A 23437-nucleotide genomic window follows, 5' to 3' on the forward strand; every position below is an offset into this window, starting at 1 on the left:
AAAATAATATTAAAATATTTTAGAAATAATAATACAAGAAAAATTTCCAGAATATATTTCCAAGGATGTTTCCAGGTTGAAGGATTTTCCCAAAGTACTCTATAAAATTAATGAGAAAATATTTGTAGAGATGCCATGATTATGGACACTAAACTTAATGTGCCTGGGAAAGCAGTGCAAGATGGCCCAAGTATTTGGGCTCCTGCCACACTCATGGATGACGTGGATAGTGTTCTAGGCTTTGGGCTGGCCCAGCTCCGGCCATTTCAGCCATTTGGGAATGAACCAGTGGATGGAAGATCTCTTTCTTTCTGTCTCTTTTTATTGGTCATTCAAGTAAATAAATCTTTTTAAAAATTTTTTATTTATTTTAAAGACAGAGTTACAGAGAGAGGTAGAGACAGAGAGAGGTCTTCCATCCGCTGGTTCACTCCCCAGATGGCTGCAACAGTTGGAGCTGTGCCGATCTGAAGCCAGGAGCCAGGAGCTTCTTCCAGGTCTCCCACGTGGGTGCAGGGGCCCAAGCACTTGGGGCATCTTCTGCTGCTTTCCCAGGCCATAGCAGAGAGCTGGATCGGAACAGGAGCAGCTGGGACTAGAACCGGCGCCCATGTGGGATGCCGGCACTTCAGGCCAGAACTTTTAACTTGATGTGCCACAGCGCCGGCCCCCAAGTAAATAAATCTTAAAAATTAAATTTGAGAGATACAGAGACAGGAAGGAAAAATCCCTGACTCACTCCCTAAGTGCCTGCAACAGCTAAGGCTGGTCCAGGTCACAGTCAGGATCCTGGAATGCATTCTGGGTCTCCCATATGGTGGCAGGGACACAAGTAGTTGCGCCATCACCTGCTGCCTTCCAGGGTGCTTATTAGCAGGAAATCAAAAACAGTGTCAGGACTGAAACCCAGGTTTTCCCAGAGGATACAAATGTCCTGAGCAGCATCTTAACCACTTGGCTCAATGCTTTCTCCAATCTTTACATTCTCTTAACAGTGTCTTCCTTCATAATTTTTGTGAAATCTGTTCTTGTATGGTTTGTGCTTTATTATTTGACTTCTAAATCTATGCATGTGTATTACTGCTATTAAATGCAATTTTTTTAAAAAGGTCTCCCATGTGGGTAGCAGATACCCAAGCATTTGGTCCATTTTTCAATGCTCTTCCCAGGCCATTAGCAGGGAAGTGGAGCAGCTGGGCACGAACTTGCACCCATGTGGGATGCTGACATTGCAGGTAGAGGTTTTTACCTGCTCTGCCACACTGCCAGCCCCTAAATGCAATTTTTAACAAAGATGTATTTATTTATTTAAAAGTCACAGCTACAGAGAGAGATGGAAGAGATGGAGAGAGAGATCTTCCATTCACTGGTTCACTCCCTAGATGGCCACAAAGCCAAAGCTAGGAGCTTTATTGGGGTCTCCTTTTGGAGACACTTGGGCCATCTACTGCTTTTCCCAGGCCATTAGCAGAAAACTGCATCAGAAGTGGAGAAGCTGGGACACGAACTGGTGCCCCTATGGGATGCCGGCAGCACAGGTGGTGGCTTTACCTGCTACACTGCAATGCTGGCCTCTAAATGCAATTTTTAAAACCTGGAAACATGAGCTCTCACTTTAGAGACAGAAATATCTCTCCAAGTGGTAACAATACTCAGTTTTCAAAGTTTGAAACAAAAATATCATTAAAAATAAAAGTACTAGTTCTAATAGTTCTATCATTAATGTGCCAGATATTAAGATATGTTAACAAATTTCAAGCTTGTTATTGTGGTAGGCTTATGTTTGCTTTTACTAATTTGCATTTGTACAAACCATGTCTTTTCTGCATTGAGTTTCTGTATTCTTCCTTTACACAGTGTAATAGACCCATTAAAATCATGTTGTGTTAAAATGTTATTATAGTCTGGTTTATTTTATGTCCTTAATTTGTACTAGTAGAACCAGGGATGGGATGGGGGAATCTCTAAATTTTGCATCATTTTTCTTTTGATTACAATACACTCTGAGTGTTAGTAGGCACATTTGAGATCATCTCATCATCTGCTGTTTACAGGTGAAGAAGTTGATGACAGAAGGTTTAGTAACCAGTTAGTGGCAGAGCAGAGGATTTATTTATTTATTTATTCATTCATTTATTTATTTGTAAGAGTTACACAGAAGAGAGAGAGAGAGGTCTTCCGTCCAATGGCCCACTCCCCAATTGGCTGCAATGGCCGGAGCTGCGCTGATCCGAAGACAGGAGCCAGGAGTCTCCCATGCAAGTGCAGGGGCCCAAGCACTTGGCTATCTTCCACTGCCTTCCTAGGCCACAGCAGAGATCTGGATCAGAAGAGGAGCAGCCAGGTCCAGAACCAGCACCTATATGGGATGCTGGCGCCTCAGGCCAGGGTGTTAACCTGCTGTACCACAGCGCCGCCCCGAATAGAGGCTTTTCATTCTGAGAGTCTTTGACTTAATTTTATACTGCAGTATGGCTGCCTTTTATTGTTAAACATGTATATTGAAAATGTTTTAGGGGCATAGAGGAACTCATGTTAGCTTAAAAAATGATTTAGGGGGGCTAGCATTATTGTATAGTGGGTTATGCCTGTGATGTTAGTAACAATATGCATGCCAGTTCAAGTCTCAGGTGCTTCATTCTGGTCTAGCTCCCTGTTAATGTGGCTGAGAAAGCAGCAGAACATGACCCAAATCCTTGGGTCCCTGCACCCACATAGGAGACCAGGAATGGAGTTCCTGGTTCCCAGCTTCAGCCTAGCCTCAGTCTGTTGTGGCCATCTGGGGAGTAAACCAGCAGGTGGAAGATTGATCTCTCTCTTTGTCTCTTCCTCTCTCTGTAGCTCTTTTAAATAAGATAAGTAAAATCTTTCAAAAAAAAAAAAAAAGATTTAGAAGTAGATAAAATAGGTTATCACTATTACCTATTAAAAGAGTTGTTTTGAATATATTTCTTTAATAGATTAAAGATTTTTTTTCCTTAGTTAGGAAAAATCTCAAATGGATTAAGATGTTGTTTATCTAATTTACTCTAAATCTAGATAGCAATAATCTGATATTATTATCTTAGTCCTCAAACGTTTGGGCCAAATTATAAGAGGCTGTAGTTAAATGCCAAGTTGGAAGTTGATTGTTTATAATGGCTTTGAGAAATAATAGCATGTTCTAGTGTCTAACGCTTTAAGATTTTATTTTATTGCAATAATTATGGAAAATATTTTTGATTGTACACTTTGGAGAATTCACTTAACAGAGACAGTCATTCCGATGTTAATTATAAAACATGAAAACCCTTCAAACATTCTTTTAATTTTTTGTTTAATTCATTTATTTGAAAGGCAGAGTCACAGAGAGGCAGTGAGAGAGAGAGAGAGAGAAAGAGAAAGATGGGTCTTCCATCTGCTGGTTCACTCCCCAAATGGCTGCAATGCTGGAGCTAGGCTGATCCAAAGCCAGGAGCCTGGAGCTTCTCCCAGGTCTCCCTTGCTGATGCAGGGGCCCAAGCACTTGGGCCATCTTCTCCTCCTTTCCCAGGCCATAGCAGAGAGCTGGATCGGAAGTGGAAACAGCCATGACTTGACTGATGCCCACATTAAATGCTGGCATTGTAGACCAGAGCATTAACCTGCTATGCCACAGCTCTGGCCCCTAATTTTTTTTATAATACATTATTAAAGTAGGTTGTCATTAAAATTCCTTTGACTACCTTCATGTACTTCAATTTAAATATAGGAACCAGAAAGAAATATTAGAATCAACAAGTGGAATAGTTTGATTCATTTTTTTCCTTTCCTCCAGGTCTTCTGGTGATGTTCTTGAGACATTCAATTTCTTAGAAAATGCTGATGACAGTGATGAGGAAGAGGAAAATGACATGATTGAAGGCATCCCAGAAGGAAAAGACAAACATCGGATGAATAAACACAAAGTACGAAGTTGATTTTATGTTCTTATTAGCTGTGTACTCACATGTATTTGAATAATACATGGTTCTTTAATAGGGAATAGCTGAATCTTCTATAATTAAAGAAGTTAACTGTTCTTTGTGGTTAGCACTTCAACTATTTTTAGTACCACATTACTTGTAGCACAGTTTACAAAGGATCTTGGCATGGATAGTATTGTTCATTTACCCGAAACATAATTAGGATTTATGAATTACTTAAAAAAACTAATATTTTGGATCCAGATAATTTAAAAATGAATGTGAAAGTGGAATTATGTGAAAATATTGAGTCCCCTTTAAAATTTAAGGTAAAAATAATTATTGGTTTGTGTTTCCTTTACAGATAGGTAATGAAGGTTTAGCTGCTGACTTAACTGATGATCCTGATACTGAGGAAGCACTGAAAGAATTTGATTTTTTAGTCACTGCTGAAGATGGAGAGGGAGCTGGAGAAGCACGGAGTTCAGGGGATGGCACAGAATGGGGTAAGGTGATACAGAAATATGGGGGTGGGAATAAATAGAGTCCTGAACAACAGGTTATTAAATATTTTATGTGGAATGTGTGTATCTGAATGTATGGTGGCAAAGGGAGGTGATTGAATAAGGGTATTTTTCACCAGTTTATTTATATTTGGTAGCTAAACATTTATATATGGCTTTTTGTTGGTTTTCTTTTTGAAGTTCATCTTGATTTAATTGGAATACTTGGTTGGTTTAGCAAACCAATTCCTTTACCTTTAAGTTTTTTTTTTTTTTTAAGTATGTATGTATTCAGTTTCAAACCTTCCCATTATTTAATTTGGTAATCTAGATATTAAGAAGACTTAAGGCTCAGCTTGCCCGTCTTATGTTACTTTATTACTCGTTGAAAATAAAGCTACTAATCCTGAATAGCTTTGTATTGAACAAAATTTAATGAAGATATTAAATTTTATTGCATACAGTATTCAGTGTGCAAATGTTAGGTCTAAACTTTGAAAATTTACATGACACGAATAGTAATCCAGCTGTTACTAAAAGAGAAAACAATTCTTTCTGTACAGGGCTAAAAACCCCAGTATAAAGTAAAGTATAAGAAATGTTCTCAGGTAATAGCTGATGTCCAGTATGTTTTTCCAATTCAGTATGTTCATTCAATCATTGATTAATATTAACATGTTAACAAGTGTGTAGAACTCAAAGTGTGTTTACAGAACTTTTTTTTTTAATATTTATTTGAAAGACAGAGTTACAGAGTGAGGTAGAGACAGAGAGAGAGGTCTTCCATTCAATGGATCACTCCCCAAATGGCTGCAACGGCCGCAGCAGAGCCGATCCAAAGTCAGGAGCCAGGAGCTTCTTCTGGGTTCCCAGGTGGATGCAGGGCCCAAGACTTGGGCCATCTTTCACTGCTTTCCCAAGCCATAGCAGATCGGAAGAGGAGCAGCCAGGACTAGAACTTGCGCCTGTATGGGATGCAGGTGCTTCAGGCCAGAGCTTCAACCCGCTGTGCCACAGGGCTGGCACCTACAGAACTTTTTAATACATCAAAAGTTTAATTTATTTCAACAAGATGAGTTATCACTAGATTTTTTGAAAACTACTTTATGGTGACAGGAAACCCATATGAAGCATAAAATTAAAAATCACCTGTAATGCTTCTATATAGAGAAAACTGTGACTAACATTTATATATAAGTATATGGATATTTAACTAATAAAGGATTTTATTATATTTTGACTTGTATAATCCATACTTTTCACTTAATATATGGTGGCTAACTTAATAATATATAGTTCTTATATAACATTAAAAAAATAACATTTATTCATTTGATAGGCAGAGAAAGCTCCTGTCACTGGTTCACTGGTTCAGTTCTCAGAGCAGCAGGGTTAGAGGGAAGGTGCAGAACTGGGAGCTGAGAACTCAGTCCAGGTCTCCCACTTGGGTGGCAGCAACTCAACTACTTGAACCATTGCTGTTTCCCAGGGTCTCTGTTAGCGGGAAGCTATAGTCAGGAGTCAGTGCTGGGAGATGAACTCAGGCACTCTAATGTGAGACATGGGCATATTGACTTCTGTCTTCTCTGCTAAACTAATTGTCCACCTCTATAACATCTTTTTTTAAATTAATTTATGTATTTCAAAGGCAAAGTTATAGAGAGCAAAGGAGAGACAGAGAGAGAGGTCTTCCATCCACTGGTTCACTCTCCAAATGGCCACAATGGCCACTGCTGGGCCAGGCCAAAGCCAGGAGCTTCTTCTGGGTCTCCCACGTGGGTACAGGGGCCCAAGCACTTGGGCCATCCTCTGCTGCTTTTCCCAGGTGCATTAGGATCAGAAGTGGAGCAGCCAGAATGCTAATTGGTGCCCATATGGGATGCTTGTAGGCCCTTGCTTAACCCCTGGTACCACAGTGCTGGCCCCTACAGCCTAATTTTTAATAATTAAATAACATTCTGTCAAGTTATGCTATGATTTAATTTAACCAAGTTCTGTTCATGCACATTGAGATTATTTCATTTGAAAAATGATCAAAATTTATTGCATATTGACACATGCTTATTTTCTCAGCTTCAGCTTGCTAGAAATTTTAGTCAAAGGATAAAAAATTCCAGGAATTTAGTTAGTAAGAAATGGCATTATTTTTCTAATAAAAATGTACCACATTATGTACAATGGATAGACTTTTAACTGTTTTAAAGTAAGACTTAATTAGTGAAAGACAACTGTCAATACTTCATTTAATTATTGTCAGTAGTTGAGAGTGACTAGTAAATGGAAGTAACTGACAAAAGCTTGTTGTTTCCATAGGAGAATGAAACAAAACATTAGCTTTAAAGCACTTTAATTTATTGAGAAAGAAAAGAACATTTTTAAGTACAAAATTGTTGAAGTAGTTTCTTACTGTAAGAAATGAAAACTGTCAGTATATCTATGCATTTCCTAAAGCTCATCATTTCTACTCTTATGTGTCATACCATTTTTTTTCCCAAAACAAAAAGGGTACATCTAAAACACTGCTTTATATTTATGTATTTACTGAAAATTTGAATATATTTATGAATGGAAATATGGTAGTTTTCAGATTGCTGAGTAAAGAACAGAATTTAAAACAAAAAAATGAAGTCTGGTCTTCGTGAAACATACACCTCCAGTACTTTTCTCACATTAGATAATCTTTTATTTTTTTTTCCCTAAACTAGTAATCTGCTAAGTTATTTCTGATTTTAAGTCTTTTTATCTTATGGAAACACTGCTTTTTAGAGAATTTTTTTAATCCTTTTTTCTCTGTTCTCCACATTAGGTAGTTTGAGTTTAATTTTAGTAACTTTTAGTGTTTATATAATATTGGTATTTCTGATTCTCATGATTTTCTCATGGAGACTTGACCTTTTTAAGATGTTCACTTTTTTTCACCTACCCTTTGGAGTTCATCTTTGGAAATTTATGGGAGTATAAGATACCATTGGTAACTGAAATGTTTATATTTAAAATAGAGGATAGTGTTGAATATTTACTTAAAGTTAGTTACAGACTGATGCTGTAGTTCACAGGTTTGTATAATTCTTCTGCTTTGGCAGTCAGAATCACCTTAATAGATTCTATAGTTTTGTGGTTTTGAGTTGTTAGGGGTCAACATTTTTGTGCATGTTTGCTTTCTTTTAGACAAAAAAGTTCCCTTAATTGATTCAACCTCATTTCTTGGTATTTTTCCCCCTAGATTTTTTAAAAACAGGATAATATGTAGAAGATTATGCTGCCTCTTCCTTTTTGCTCTTATCTATTTCTTATAAGCAATATCAAATCAACTGTTACTTACCAGGCAAGTTTCAGGATGTTGTTTTTGCACATAATGCATTCACCAACCTATTCTATGCACTGCCTAAGTTTACCTTTGTTTTCTAGATTTGAGGTTATCTTGCAAGTAATGACTGTGTTTTTTTTCCTTGTGCTTATCCTTTCTTCATCCCCTTTACCTTTTCACTCCACTCTCTTTTGCTGCTTTAGTTGTTACTATTCACAGCATTATTCTCTCTTCAAAGGCCTTTTAAAAACTGTTTGGTTATCATCAAATTTTCTCTAATTTCCTGTGTATAGTTTTTATTACCTAAGATTTTTTTTTTTTGATTAGGGGGGGTGTCTGTCTGTAAAGTTTAAATAGTATTTACTCAAAATGTGTTTGTTTTTTTTGAGTATTTGGAAATAAGACTTGTTAATTTCATTAAGATGAATGCAAATTATTAATTTTTTGGATCACATTTTTCTTGGTATGTTCAATAAATTCACAGAATTCCTGATAGAGAACCATTTTTAGGATATTTCATGATTATAGTACATGAAAAGTGAATTTTCTCTTTAAATCAGTGTTTCAACTCTATTAGAAACATTAATTATAATTTTGAAGCTTTAACAGATAATCTTACATGAAAATTTTAGTCTTGGGTAGCCTACTTTCAGTAATTTGAGTTAGCCATTTAACTTAAAACTTTGGGTATAAATGTTCACATATTGACCACCTGTGATCATAGGCATACCCATCAGGAAAAAAGTGATGACAATTGCAGTAGGAAAGACTCGAGATACATTACAGTGAATATTGAATTTCTTTGTGCCGTTTAAATAGGATGTTTTTATTACATATAGCAATTGTATAAGGATGAAAGGTCCCTTTAAAATGTTTATTTTATAGTTTAAATCAGGAAATTTATAGTACTTATGAACCAGAATATACTGAGTTATCCAAAGTTGAACAAGTGTGTTTCTATTAATAACTCACCATTTTTTCAGTTTTAACTGATTGACATGGGCTATATGTTTTGGTGTGATTTTTATTTAATAAGTTATTTAAACTTCAAGTTTTACATCTGTACCAGCATTAAACCTCCAACAATGCGGCTGTTTTAAAACTAAATGAAGGAAGGAAGAACCCTCAGTAGTTAGAATAATTTTAAATGGCTTAATTATTTTTATACTACCTCTATTTAATGCTGTTTTTCCCCCATAGTTTACTAAGGATGAACTTTTTTCTAGGCACTTGATAAAATATAGAGTTACTATTCAACTAAAACTGCTGAAGTGTCATTTGCAGCACATGTCTGGCAGTGTATATTTTCACTTCTCTGTGCTTGATGCTGCTGTATTTTACTCCTCCCCCCGACCCAAAAAAAAAACCTCAAAAAATTCTCAAGTGGAATTTGAGTTTTGTTTTTGTTTGTTTGTTTTTGCTAATCTTAGTTATAGACCAATGGAAGAAGGTAATGAGATGTTGAAATATTGTTGGGGCAGAAGTGGGATTCTCTGAATGCCTTGTGTGAGATGTACTTTTGAACTATATGTATGTGTTATATTGGACTAGAATGCCTCTCCCTTAGTACAGTTATCTGTGCATGCAAAATGTGACAGAAGGTGCATGCATATTTTCATCAATGAAACAGCACTGACATTTCCAGCTTGCACTTATATGAGTAGCTCGCATGTAATTCATTCATTTGCTTTTATGATGCTGGCTGAATAATCTTTTATTAACATTTTTATAAAGATGCAGTTATTTATTTTTATATTAGATTTCTAATGTTGGTCCATTGAAAGACTAATAACCTTGAAATTTGTGATTCATCAAAATGGAGCACCATTTAACTGTCATTGTGTTAAATGTTTAGAAACTTTTAACATGGGCATTTAGAATTTGAGTTGTGAATACCAAAACTGAGACTGCACCTTTAAAGTATTTTTATATATGCTGTTAGAATATTTTTATTGTGATTATGTAAAGCTATTAAGTTTACTGCCAACAGCTTGCATTGCCAATTGCTGATTATTTTTCTTTTAATAATATGCTGCATGTAGATAAAGATGACCTCTCCCCAACTGCTGAGGTTTGGGATGTAGACCAGGGACTAATAAGTAAACTGAAGGAACAGTACAAGAAGGAACGAAAGGGGAAGAAAGGGGTGAAGAGTAAGTGCAGATTCTGACTCTTATAATTTCTGTATACTGATAATGAGAAAAATCTTCAATTTTGTGTTTTTGTCTAATTTTATTTTTTGTTTCATAAAGGGGGCAACTAACTAAACTGTCTTTTGTATTTGAAACGTATTTGAATATGACTTCTGATGCTATTGATCAAGTAAAAATCAATTTAAATATGTAGGCAAGAGTGAATTAAATAATTTTGAGGGCTTTTTTAAGCTTTAAGAAGTTTACCAAAATATAAAGAATATGATCTTGGAATAAAAAGTAAATAGAAATTTGTATGAATTTCTCTATTTTTGATAGATTTAATAAAATTATAGTTAATGTCCTGATTATATTTCTTAGTTTGGGAATCCTTAAGTATACTGAATAGGAGAGTCTTTTGCACAGTTTCTTCTTTCTAGTATTAATCCAACAACAAACAAAGCAGCACCAAAAAAATATATATATACCAAAATTATCCTGGGTAGTATTTTTTTCTTGGTTACTCTGGGGGAAGAGGGCCAGGGAGGAGGCTAGTGACGGTAGTAGGGTTTGTTTGATCAATAGCTGGCTGTCTTTTGGTGCCTGAGTAAGTTTTTCACTATGTTATATCTTGACCAGTATACTATAAAAGTATAAATACAGCTGTAGCACTTCACCCAAAGAAGTAATTAATTTCTATTTTGTGAATCAAACTTCACAACACCCACATGGAAAACATCCCTCAGACCTGTGAGTATGAAATGGAGACTTGAAACTTGTTTTTCAGGAACTATTTTGAAGTGGCTGTTAACTCCTGCTAGTGTGACTGTACTTTGTGACCGAGGCAAAACCTGTCTATTTATTCTTTCATATTCCTTTGGTGATAAATCTTTTAGCTTTTCTTTTTTTAAGATTATTTATTTTTATTTATTTGAAAGGTAGAGTTACAGAGAGGCAGAGGGAGAGACAAAGAGACAAAGATCTTTGATCTGCTGGTTCACTCCCCATATGGCCACAGTGGGTAGGGCTGGGCCAGACTGAAGCCAGGAAGCAGGAGTTTCTTCCAGGTCTACCACATTAGTGCTGGGGTCAAAGCACTTAGGCCATCTTCTGCTGCTTCCCCAGGTGCATTACTAGGGAGCAGGATCCAAAGTACAGTCAGGACTTGAACTGGCGCCCACATGAGAGACTGCAGGTGGTGGCTTAACCCGATACACCACAATGCAGTCCCCAGTATATTAGTTTTTAAAAATGGTGGGTGTAATCTAAAAGGGTTTGTGTTTCTCTCAGTAAAGCATTTTTGAGTGGTTTCTTTTAATATAGGAGTTAAATGGAGTTTTGGAGATTTGACCTGTTAACATAATTTTCTTTTATGCTAGGTGTGTTATTGCATGTGAATAAAAGGACAAATTATTTTTAAGCACACTGTATAGTGAACTGCTTATTATATTTAACAACATTTAGTGCTGGGCTGGGGCTGTGTTTAATTCTAACATCACTTAAAATGCATGTAATACTTTTGCATGATTGACAATTTTAGTAAAAACAAAATGATACTAGGGTTTCAGGATTTAGGCCTTTTCTTTCTAGGAAATTTAGTAGTTTGTTGTAATGCTGGTTTACTTATTTTATATGTTATATGTAAACTGATTTAACCTGTTGGAGATTTCTTTAAAAACTGTTAGATAATGTAGCTTCTCATTATCTTGTTTTTTCCTGGTAGACTATAGCTATACTTTTTGAGGTTTAGAAAGAAGACATAAATAATTATTTAGAAGCTAGATGATGAATACATCAAATTGACATTATTTTTTCCATTTTTACATAAAAAATTTAACATCATTTTCTTTGATTTCACTTTCACATTGTTTACTCACTCCCTTCCCCCCGTATACCTACGAAACCTTTTAAGCCAAGTTTGAGAGAATAGCAAAAAAATCTAAATAATGTAACATAATGAAACTGATTATTTTTCTGTCCTAGTGCAGATAATCAAAATAGGAAAATTAGCTAAGAAATTACCATCTATTGTGTAGTAATCGTTTTAAAGCTTCAAAGAAACCCTTGAAAACTTAACCTACTTGTGATGAAAAAGAGTAAATCCATGTCAGCTAGGTCATAACACTAAGTTTCTGTGGATTTTCTCCTCCGCTTCTTATATGATAAAAATTACTTGCATCTTTACCATATGTAATCACAGATGGAATCCAATCTTACATGTTTTTGGGGTCCCCAAAAAGTGGCAAGAATGTCAACTTTTTGATTTTGCATACTTCATCTAAGATTTGACTCATAAGTGGAAAGGCTTCGAAAAATCAAGTTCCAAGCTAAAGTCAGTTCTAGCTTCTTCACTCCATTCCATCCTTTTTCTCACCTGAGGCTAGAGAAAATGACTTCAAAGTGATAACCTTGCTTGAGTGTAGACAGATTGTATCAGACCTCTTCACTTTCATGATCTTGATTTTCAGATGCCTTAGCAGATAAAGTATATCTTTTTTTTTTTTTTTTTTTTTGATAGGCAGAGTGGACAGTGAGAGAGAGACAGAGACAAAGGTCTTCCTTTTGCCATTGGTTCACCCTCCAGTGGCCACCATGGCTGGCGCACTGTGGCCGGCGCACCGCGCTGATCCGAAGGCAGGAGCCAGGTGCTTCACCTGGTCTCCCATGGGGTGCAGGGCCCAAGCACTTGGGCCATCCTCCACTGCCTTCCCGGGCCACAGCAGAGAGCTGTCCTGGAAGAGGGGCAACCGAGACAGAATCCAGCGCCCTGACTGGGACTAGAACCCGGTGTGCCGGCGCCGCTAGGTAGAGGATTAGTCTGTTGAGCCACGGCGCCGGCCAAGTATATCTTTTCAATCCAGGGAACTTCAAAAAAGTTTTTGGAAAAATGAAATGAAAAGCTGGGTTTTGGGGCTAGCACTGTGCCTTAGCAGGTAGAGCTGCTGCCTGCAGTGTTAGCATTCCATGTGGGTGCCAGTTTGAGTCCTGGCTGCTCCACTTCAGATCTGGCTCTCTGCTGTGGCCTGGGAAAGCAATGGAGGGCTGCCCAAATCCTTGGGCCCCTGCACCTGCGTGGAAGGCCCCTGGGAGGCTACTGGCTCCTGGCTTCAGATTGGTGCGGCTCCAGGCATTGCAACCCTCTTGGGAGTGAACCAGCAGATGGAAGACCTCTCTCTCTGCCTCACTGTCTCTCTCTGTAACTCGACCTTCATGTAAATTAATATATCTCTTAAAAAAAAAAAAAGCTGAGTTTTTTTTGTTGCCAAAAAGCCTATACGTAGTTAATTTTTCATTTTCTGTGTATCTTAAGAAAAAAATTTTAAAAGATTCTTTTAAATGTCATTTGAAAGGCGAAGTTAGAGAGATATCTTCCATCTACTGGTTCACTTCCCAAATGACAGATTGAGCATTCTTAATCCAAAAATCTGAAATGCTCAAAAAATGTGGATTTCAGAGTATTTCCTACTTTTTGGATTTCCAAATTGGGAATACTTAACCAGTAGAACTTAGGCAGATGTTCCCAAACTGGAAAACCTCCAAATCTTCTGATTCCGGGCATTTTAGATGCGAGGTCCTCAACCTTTTCTGATATGAATTTGAAGAGCCCCTCAAAACTCACAGTGTATTCACTCTCTTGCATCATACCAAAGATAAAAAATTATCTTACAGGAAAGGAATACTATTTTCAAACTAAGAGATACAACTACTTTATGCTTCTAGCTTTATTTTTACATTTTAAAAACAGACCATTCCGTTCTTCAACTCAGCCTCCCTGATTAGGCATTTTGCCTAGGATCAGAAAATATTACATTGATGGTCTTTTGATCAGGACACTATTTTTTTTTTTTTTTAATTTATTTATCTGAGAGAGTTACAGACAGTGAGAGGGAGAGACAGAGGAAAAGGTCTTCCGTCCACTGATTCACTCCCCGCATGGCCGCAGTGGCCAGAGCTGGGACAATCTGGAGCCAGGAAATAGTTTCTTCCAGGTCTCCAACATGGGTGCAGGGGCCCAAGGACCTGGGTCATCTCCTACTGCTTTCCCAGGCCAAGTGGAGCAGCCAGGACTAGAACTAGCGTCCATATGGGCTGCCAGCACCATAGGTGGAGGTTTAGCCTACTGCGCCACAGCTTGGCCCGGAGCAGAATACATTTTCAAAACCTCAGAGTCACTTTGTAGCTAAAGTTATCTTTAATATTATAATGTCATATTAAGGCAGTAGTTGCCATGTGAAAGTTTTATTTTAATCATAATTGTATTCAGAAAACAGATCAGATTTAGCAGATTTAAGTAAATCTCCCTCCAAAAATAAGCTTATTTTTTTCCAGATTGCCTGCTAACAGCTGGCTTTGCTTCAGAATATGAGGTTAGTCAGCAAGAGGAGAGCATCTTCAAGAGAAGATAGTAGATCCAGTAAAAATACCTCTTTACTTGGAATTGTACAGTGAGATATTTCATGTCATGAGTGTGTAATTATTAGTGCAAATTTAAAAACAATGTTAGATTAGTGTATCTACAGTTTGGCTTAATTATGGCATAATTAGTGTGTTTTCATTGTGCTCAGTCTGCTCAGAAGATTGTGCTTTTGTTTTCTTTTTAATTTTATTTTAAAGATTGATTTATTTATTGGAAAAGCACCGAAGGAAATCATCCATCCTCTGGGTCACTCCTCAAATGGCTGCAACAGCAGGAGCAGGACCAGGCCGAAGCCAGGAGCCAGGAGCTTCTGCCAGGTCTCCCACATGAAAGGCAGAGTCCCAAGTATAGTTGGGCCATCTTCTACTGCTTTCTCAGACATATTAATAGGGAGCGGGGTCAAAAACAAAGCAGCCAGGACTTAAAGCAGTGCCCCAGTATGACATGACAGTGTCCCAGGGACGGCTTCACTTGCCATGCCACAACTCAGGCCTCTTGTGCTCTCTTTAAATTTTTATTTATTTATTTGAAAGGGAGAAAGATGGAGAAAGAGAGTGGCAGAGAATAAGAGAGCTTTTATCCCCTGATTCACTATCCAAATACCTGCAACATATAACACTGGTCCAGGCAGAAGCCAGGAGCCCAGAACTCAGTACAAGTCTCCCACGTGGTGGCAGGGACTCAAGTACTTAAGCCATCACCTGCTGCTTCTAAGGATGAGTGTGGCCCTGGAGCTGGCATGAGAATTGGAAGCACAGCCTGGTGCTCAAATCCAGGCATGGACCTGCCACAGATCATCATTTCTGTCTTTCTCTCTCTCTCTTTTTTTAAAGATATATTTATTTATTTGAAAGGCGGTTTGAGTCCCGACTGCTCTTCTTCTGATCCAGCTCTCTGCTATGGCCTGGGAAAGCAGTAGGAGATGGCCCAAGTCCTTGGGCCTCTGCACCTGTGCCCGAGACCTGACAGAAGCTCCTGGCTCCTGGCTCCTGGCTCCTGGCTTCAGACCAGCTCAGCTCTGGCTGTTGCGGCCATCTGGGGAGTGAACCAATGGATGGAAGACCTCTCTCTCTGTCTCTACCTCTCTCTGTAACTGTGTTTTTCAAATAAATAAAATAAATCTTTAAAAAAAAAAAAAAGAAGAAGAAGAAAGGCAGTTAGAGAAACCTCTTCCATCCACTGGTTCACTCCCCAAGCAGCTGGAGCTTCATCTAGGTCTCTCACATGAGTGGCAGGGGCCAATCACTTGGACCATTTCCACTGCCTTTCCAGTGGATTAGCAGGGAGCTGGGTCGGAAATGGAGCAGCTGGGACTTGAACTGACATCCATATGGGATGCCAGGATCACAGAAAGTGGCTAAACAGCCCCTTTTCCACAGGACATCTTAGGCATTTTGCCAGATGTCTGCCTCTGAGAATTGTGCATTTGTATAGGATTTAGCAGTCAGAGTTAAGAGGTGGGTTTGTGTTTTATAATTCATAGTAGTAAAAAAATTTTTTCCTGGGATAAGAATTAATACAAATATTTCTCCTTTTATAGATTCCAGCAATACTTGAAAACTAGTTTTTATTTAAGTAATGCTTCATCATTTTACAAATATGCCTTTAAATGTTGGATTTAATATTATGTATAATATTTTGTTACACTGTTAATAATGTTCTCAATTACGCTTAATTTTTATGTAAAATTGTTTTATTGCATTTATTATATTTGGAATATTGAATAGTTTGGAAACAAAGTGAAGATACATAAATTACTAGTTGGAAGATGCTGTATAGCAAGGACTGATTATTGGTTATGAAATCTGTTTTCATTTAGTGACACCTTTTGGTAAATTTGAATTAAAGTAGGGAAGAGCCATATTTTCTTAAACTTGATACTGGCAGCACACAGATTGTTTGGAATTGTCTCTGACTTTCCCTCCCTTTTCTATTTCCCTGTCCACGTGTACAGGAGGGTCATGCTTCACATTACTTGTAAGAACAAAACTTTCTTTCAAGTCTTTATTACATTTGATATTAGCTACATATGGTGAACTCACAAGATAATGTTTAATAAATTCAAATTTTATAGAATATCCATACATAATAAGAATGAGCAAGGAAAGATCAACATGCTTTACTAGGAGATGAAACTAATTTGGAGAAATGGAAAGAATTTGGACAGGCTGAGATACACGGTAGAAGATTGTGTGTGTGTGTGTGTGTGTGTGTGTGTGTGTGTGTAAAATATTCCCACCCGTCTGTGGAATAGGTGATAGCACGTATGTCAGAATATGGCAGAAATAACTCCTGTGAACATTGGTACTATATGGAAACTACTTTGACTAGAAAATTAAGGGAATTTGTACTGTGAAACTTTAAAAGATTAGATAGAAAAAAAGTAAAATCAGATGTTAAAGCACATGCAAGGTTAAGTATTAGAGTTTAGTTCATGTTTATCTAAAAAGTATTGAGGTACCACTTGTGGTTTTTGAGCAGGAGGTGATATAAATGTATAATTTTAGAAAAATTAGTTTAATTGTGATACTCAAATTTGAAGGCAAATGGAGCTCAGAGATAGAAAAAACAGTGAGGAATCTATTGCAGTAATTGTTGAATGAAGGCCTGCATTAGGATTAAGAAATTATGCTGAAGAATAAAGGAGGATTCTTTAAAAAAAAAACCAAAAAAACAAAACAGCTTTTCCCTTTTTATTTTATAATTCAAAGAGGAATTATTTAGATTTCGTTGCAGACTTATAAAAACAGAACTAAGTCAATGGTGGTGATGGTCATATAAGAGGGAAAGTTTTTAAAAAAAGCTTCTTTATGAGAAAAAATAATTTTTTCCACATTGAATTTAACTGGTGGCTAGACTCCAGTTGGCAGTTTTTGCATTTATTAGGGAATTTGTTGGTAGTCCTACCACTATCAATGGGAAATCCTCAGATAACACTGAGTTCCTTCCTAATTATTTTATAAAATTCAGATTATATGACATATTACTTAATATCCAGAAATAGAGCTGCTTAAGTATTTAATAAATATATTAGATTCCAACTATTTCCATTAAGTCTTACCATCTCATTGCTTGGAGTTCTGTTAGGGATAGGTAGATGAGTGATGGTTCCTATAGAGTTAGTAGTATTCAGATAGCCACAGCAAATTTAAAAATTATTCATCAGTTTAATTTGTCTATTAGTATTGATGTTAGTGAATATGAGATCCAAATGCTTCTTTTTTTTTTACCATATATCGATTATAAAGCATTTTGTCTTTTCAATTTTTTTAAAACTAAATCTTCATTCAAAATACATGCTACAAAATAAATGATTCTGCCATTTCTGAAGTTCATAATTAAAGAATATGCTACAAGAATATGCTGAAGCTTTTGAGTTTTATATATTGTGGTGTGAATTGGGCTTCGGTTCCTTTATATTTTGTTTTTGTTTTTAAAGGTAAGTGGAGTTGTTTCTATCACAGGTCAGTTCATAGTACTTTTCTTAAGAACCTAACTTTATTGTTTATTTTTATATTTTAATTTTTAATTAGTTTTTAACAGATCCAGTAAAAAATTCATAGATACGATGATAAGAATATAATGACATTCCCTTCCTCCCTCGCTCCTCCTTAAATCTTACCCATATCAATTGAATTTATGGTATATAACAGTGTTGACTTTTCATATCATAATGAGAAACCCAGCTAGTTTAGTGGATAATTCAGTTTTTCACATTTGGGAAAGTGAAGAAAGAAACGTTTTCAGAGGATTGGGGTTGCTTTGTTAATGCCAAATTTGTGCTAACAGGCAGGAAGATATCCATAGAAACATCAGGGAAAGTTAATTGTTGTACCCTCATAATAAAAAGTAATCTGTATTTCTAGTTTTCTTATAGCGTATTTAGTTGAAAAATCTATTTTTAAAATTTTTGTTGGTAAACATTAACTTTACCACTAAAATTTTCTTTTGTTTTTATACTGTCTGTGTCTCTGATCTTACAGGACTTTGGTTGAATAATAGGAATTTCTCTCTCATTTATGTACACAGTTTCATACACATGCCCTCATACATCTTCTCTCTAAACTCTCTATGTACTAGTGTGTAAAACACACAGTAGATACATATATCTACAGAAATAGTGAATATCTTGAATGTTTTAACTGACAATGTGTATTTGGGACGTATATGGAAATTGGAAATATCTTTATCTGATATAGTAATAACTATAATAGCTTAATAGCTTGTTTACTAGTAAATTGGTTTTGAAGGCAAGTAGTAAGTGAGGTAGGCTGATATTAATATACAGGGGTCAACAGGTCAAAACTGTGACATGATAGCTGATCTGGGAGATGATGAGCTGTCCCACCTCCATTCAGGAATCTAGCTGGGTCAGCATCTTGAATGATCATGATGGTATGAGAGGAGGAAGGTACAAAATTTAGCTTACATAGTTTACATGGCAGAAAGTCTTAACTTAAAATCACATCATAGTATTGCAAGTTTACTATTTAAAATAATAAATATGTTTTATATAATATGCTAAGAAGGTATTAGAAAAGTTCTTAATATGTAATTGTCTTAGGAATTTTGAAAAATTGGGCTTCGGTTCCTTTATATTTTGTTTTTGTTTTTAAAGGTAAGTGGAGTTGTTTCTGTCACAGGTCAATTCAAAGTACTTTTCTTAAACCTAACTTTATTTATTTTTATATTTTAATTTTTAATTAGTTCTTAACAGATCCAGTAATAATTCATAGATGTGATGATAAGAATATAATGACATTCCCTTCCTCCCTCGCTCCTCCTTAAATCTGATTTTAGATTACTGATCTAGTAACAGGAAAATAGTAATTCACAAAAATAACCTTTAAATAGTACATATGGGGACTGGCACTGTGGCTTAGCCAGTAGAGCTGCCACCTGTGGGCCGACAGCCCATGTGGGTGCTGGTCCTGGCTGCTCCACTTTCCATCCAGCTCCCTGCTAATGTGCCTGGTACAGCAGGAGAAGATGGCCAAAGTGCTTGGGACCCTGCATCCATGTAGGAGGCCCAGAAGAAGCTCCTGGCTTTTGGCTTCAGAACAGCTGAGCTCCAGACATTGTAGCTATTTGGGGAGTGAATCAGCAGATGGAGGATCTCTCCCTCCCTCCCTCCCTCCCTCTGCTTTTCAAATAAATAAATAAATCTTTTTTTAAAAGTAGTACATATGACAAAAAAAACTACTCATTTTGTTATATTGTTTAAATTTAGCAACTAGTAATAACTATCACTTAGAAGACAACTAAGTACCAGCCATCTTACTTAGAACTTTCCATTTATATTAGTTCTTAAATATAGGTTACTGTTGCCTCATTTAATCATTTTAGAATGCAACATCATTATTTTTCAACTTGGTAGCAAATATATGCTACCTAATGAATTTTCTATAATTTGTCTAAGCTAAAATTTGCTTTAGCATTTCTTCCAAAATTGATTTTAGCTGAGGACTTATTGATATGCTTGAATAATCTGTAAACCCTAAGTCTAGATACAGTTCTAGGTAGTAAATCTAAATTTCAATCAAAGAATATTGCTGTATATGAGATAGATATAAAATAGTTTGTTATCTTATAATTTGCCTTGTGGATTGACTTGCCTTGATATTTCTGGTTTTACTATTTAAGGGACTTTGTTTTATACCCCTGTTAAAAAATGTTTTACTACATATGTCTTATTCTTGTCTAAGATTTCTCTGGTGACACGTTTTCCTTACAACTAAATTTAAGTAATTCCACCTCATCCATTCACCTTAATTTGTAAGAAAAGTTGAGGAATGGTAAAAATCATTAAATAATGAGACCAAAGCAAAAGAAATTAAAAGTTAAGAAAAAGTCTTTTTGTTTTTTCTGGATCTTACTTCCACTGTTTTTCTGTTTTACTTTAGGAAATTTTTTTTTTTTTTTTTTTTTGGACAGGCAGAGTGGACAATGAGAGAGAGAAAGGTCTTCCTTTGCCGTTGGTTCACCCTCCAATGGCCGCCGCGGCCGGCGTGCTGATCTGATGGCAGGAGCCAGATACTTCTCCTGGTCTCCCATGGGGTGCAGGGCCCACGCACTTGGGCCATCCTCCACTGCCTTCCCCGGCCACAGCAGAGAGCTGGCCTGGAAGAGGGGCAACCGGGACAGAATCTGGCACCCCGCCCGGGACTAGAACCTGGTGTGCCGGCGCCGCAAGGCAGAGGATTAGCCTAGTGAGCCGCGGCGCTGGCTACTTTAGGGAATGTTAAATGTACTTACCCACTGTATTACTTTTTATTATTTTCCATTTGGTGCGTTTAGCAATTTAACTTCTTTAGATTTTGATCTGCTTTACCAAATAATACACAGTTAAAATTTTTATAGTATTGCACTTTAAACTGCAGATTTTGTGTTTTAAGGCTAGGCCATATTAGCAGGAACATGGACCTTTTTTAAAAAAATTATTTATATAAGTTTCATGTATTTCATATATACAGATTTAGGAACATAGTGACACCCCCCTACACTCCTTCCTGCACATGCTCCAATCCTTGCTCCACCTCCCTCTCACATTCCCACTCTTAATTTTTACAAAAATCTATTTTCAGCTTACTTTTTTTTTCTTTTTAAATTTTTGACAGGCAAAGTGGGCAGTGAAAGAGAGAGAGACAGAGAGAAAGGTCTTCCTTTACCGTTGGTTCACCCTCCAATGGCTGCTGCGGCTGGCGCACCGCGCTGATCCGAAGCTGGGAGCCAGGTGCTTCTCCTGGTCTCCCATGGGGTGCAGGGCCCAAGCACTTGGGCCATCCTTCGCTGCACTCCCGGGCCACAGCAGAGAGCTGGCCTGGAAGAGGGGCAACCGGGACAGAATCCGGTGCCCCGACCGGGACAAGAACCTGGTGTGCTGGCATTGCAAGGCGGAGGATTAGCCTATTGAGCCGCGGCGCCGGCCAATTTTCAGTTTACTTAATGATCAATGTTAACCCTACACTAAGTGAAAGAGTTCAGCAAATAGTAAAGAACATGGATCTTTTAAAATGTTTCAAACTAATGACTTAGGAAAAAGCCATTCAAGGTACACTCTACACAAAAACCAGGTTAGGAGTTTCCATTTTGTGTGTGTGTGTGTGTGTGTGTGTGTGTGTGTGTGTGTGTGTAAGAAAAACTCAGTGATTAATTTACAGTGGTGGAAGGAAGGCGAGGGGTGGAGATTTGATAAATTTGAGATTCATTACTCACCAAAGGGTGACTCTTACTAGAATTTATTTAAATTTGAAGAGGTTTGAGTTCAACTTTGATCTAAGAAGGGAACATTCATTAAGTTCATTTTAGGTGACAACCTGCAACTTCATACTTTTATTGTGAAACCTATGTCATACTTCAATTTATAGAGAGGAAAGGTCTGTTTTCTAGGAGAGGCACTTAAACATTACAAACTTTGAGACTGTTAGTTATTAAACACTTGAGACATACCATGTTGCCACTGTCATAATTAAGAAGAATTACTAGATTGTATTCTTTAAGTTTGATGAAACTGGATGAGAAAGAAAGAATTTGGTGTGTAAACTACAACCTTGTTTGGTCATACTGTCCATTACAATGAGGACTAGTTAATAGAACTATGAAAAGGACTTTTTTTTTTAAAGATTCATTTATTTATTTGAATGAGTTACAGAGAGGCAGAGGCACAGAGAGAGGGGTCTTCCAACCACTGACTCATTCCCCAGATGGCCACAACAGCCAGAGCTGTGCCAATATGAAGCCAGGAGCCAGGAGCTTCTTCCGGGTCTCCCACATGGGTGCAGGGGCCAAGAACTTGGGCCATCTTCTACTGCTTTCCCAGGCCATAGCAGAGAGCTGGATCGGAAATGGAGCAGCCACATCTTGAACTGGCACCCATATGGGATGCTGGCACTGCAGGCGGTGGCTTTACACACTAAGCCACAGCGCTAGCTTGTTTTAAGGTACCATTTTGTAGACCTAAGATTGCTATAAAGAAAAAAAGCTAGGCCGGCGCCATGGCTCAATAGGCTAATCCTCCGCCTGCGGCACCGGCATCCCAGGTTCTAGTCCCGGTTGGGGGGCCAGATTATGTCCCAGTTGCTCCTCTTCCAGTCCAGCTCTCTGCTGTGGCCTGGGAAGGCAGTGGAGGATGGCCCAAGTCCTTGCGCCCCACACCCGCATGGGAGACCAGGAGGAAGCACCTGGCTCCTGGCTTCGAATCAGTGAAGCACGCCGGCCGCAATGCGCCGGCCTTAGCGGCCACTTGGGGGGTAAACCAACGGAAAAAGGAAGATCTTTTTCTCGTCTCTCTCTCACTGTCTCACTGTCTAACTCTGCCTGCCCCCCCCAAAAAAAGTTAATACTATAATTTGCTTGATAAAATTTCTCAGACAACATCATAAAAATGTTATAATTTGCATCATTAAATAAAAAACTTAATTTTATTTTCTTTGAATTACTGGTGGGATTGTTATGTTTGCATAACCATGTACTGTAGGTCTTTGTATTAACATTAATAAAGTGAATTTGTAGGTAAGAAATTAATTCTCCCTGCAGGGAATGCGAAGACAGACAAACTGAATATCTACTGTGATTGCTATATGCCATAGTGATGTGGAAAGCTTTCTTGGAGGTGAGGGAGGGGGAGAGAAAAATCTGAGTAAGCAGAATAGCTTGTCATATATAAATAGATATATTTGTGTAAAAAGTTCGTGGAAAAATAGGTATTACAGAAAAACTATCCATGGATCTCAAATTTTTTGACATCCAGATAAAATTTGAATTCTGTTTTCCATGAACTTTTAAAAGTACATGTGTATTTAGAGAAAGGGTCAGAAATGTCAAATGATTAATTAGAAATAAATATAATACTAATTCTTTGTTAAACGCAATTAATTTAAAGCTCAATATTGTCTAGATACTTCCCTTTACATGCATGTAAAGAAAGAAATCTAATGAAAAGGCTGGTCAGAAATAATTCTGCAAAAAGAGTATGCAATACAGAATAATTTGTTTTAAATTATTTTATTGGTTTTTTATTAAGATTTGTGTTAATGATTATATAATTGAGAGTAGAGTTGTGGCACTTTGTTTTATCTTGTCTAGCAGCAAACTAGGAAGCATTTCTTTGTACTGACAATACTTCAAGTAAACCAGTTTATTCTTGATTACTTCTG

General features: G+C 37.2%; 1 protein-coding gene across 4 annotated transcripts in view; it reads left to right on the forward strand.

The window, feature by feature from the left end:
• The window catches only part of STRN3 (striatin 3), a 106663-nt gene that overhangs the window by 61598 nt on the left and 21628 nt on the right, over positions 1-23437 (forward strand). For 2 of the 4 annotated variants that reach the window (XR_016217908.1, XM_008269473.5), the window contains exons 6-8: positions 3797-3926; positions 4288-4429; positions 9776-9886. Coding sequence is in view for 2 of the 4 variants with exons in the window: in XM_008269473.5 (XP_008267695.3) it covers positions 3797-3926; positions 4288-4429; positions 9776-9886 (383 nt within the window). In the remaining 2 variants the exon portion in view is untranslated. The remainder of the gene's footprint in view (positions 1-3796; positions 3927-4287; positions 4430-9775; positions 9887-23437) is intronic. The other 2 variants (XR_016217909.1, XM_008269474.5) reach the window with 1 other exon arrangement.

The sequence above is a fragment of the Oryctolagus cuniculus genome, chromosome 12 (genome assembly GCF_051225735.1).
Source record: "Oryctolagus cuniculus isolate XC-2025 breed Fujian yellow rabbit chromosome 12, ASM5122573v1, whole genome shotgun sequence".
NCBI lineage: Eukaryota > Metazoa > Chordata > Mammalia > Lagomorpha > Leporidae > Oryctolagus > Oryctolagus cuniculus.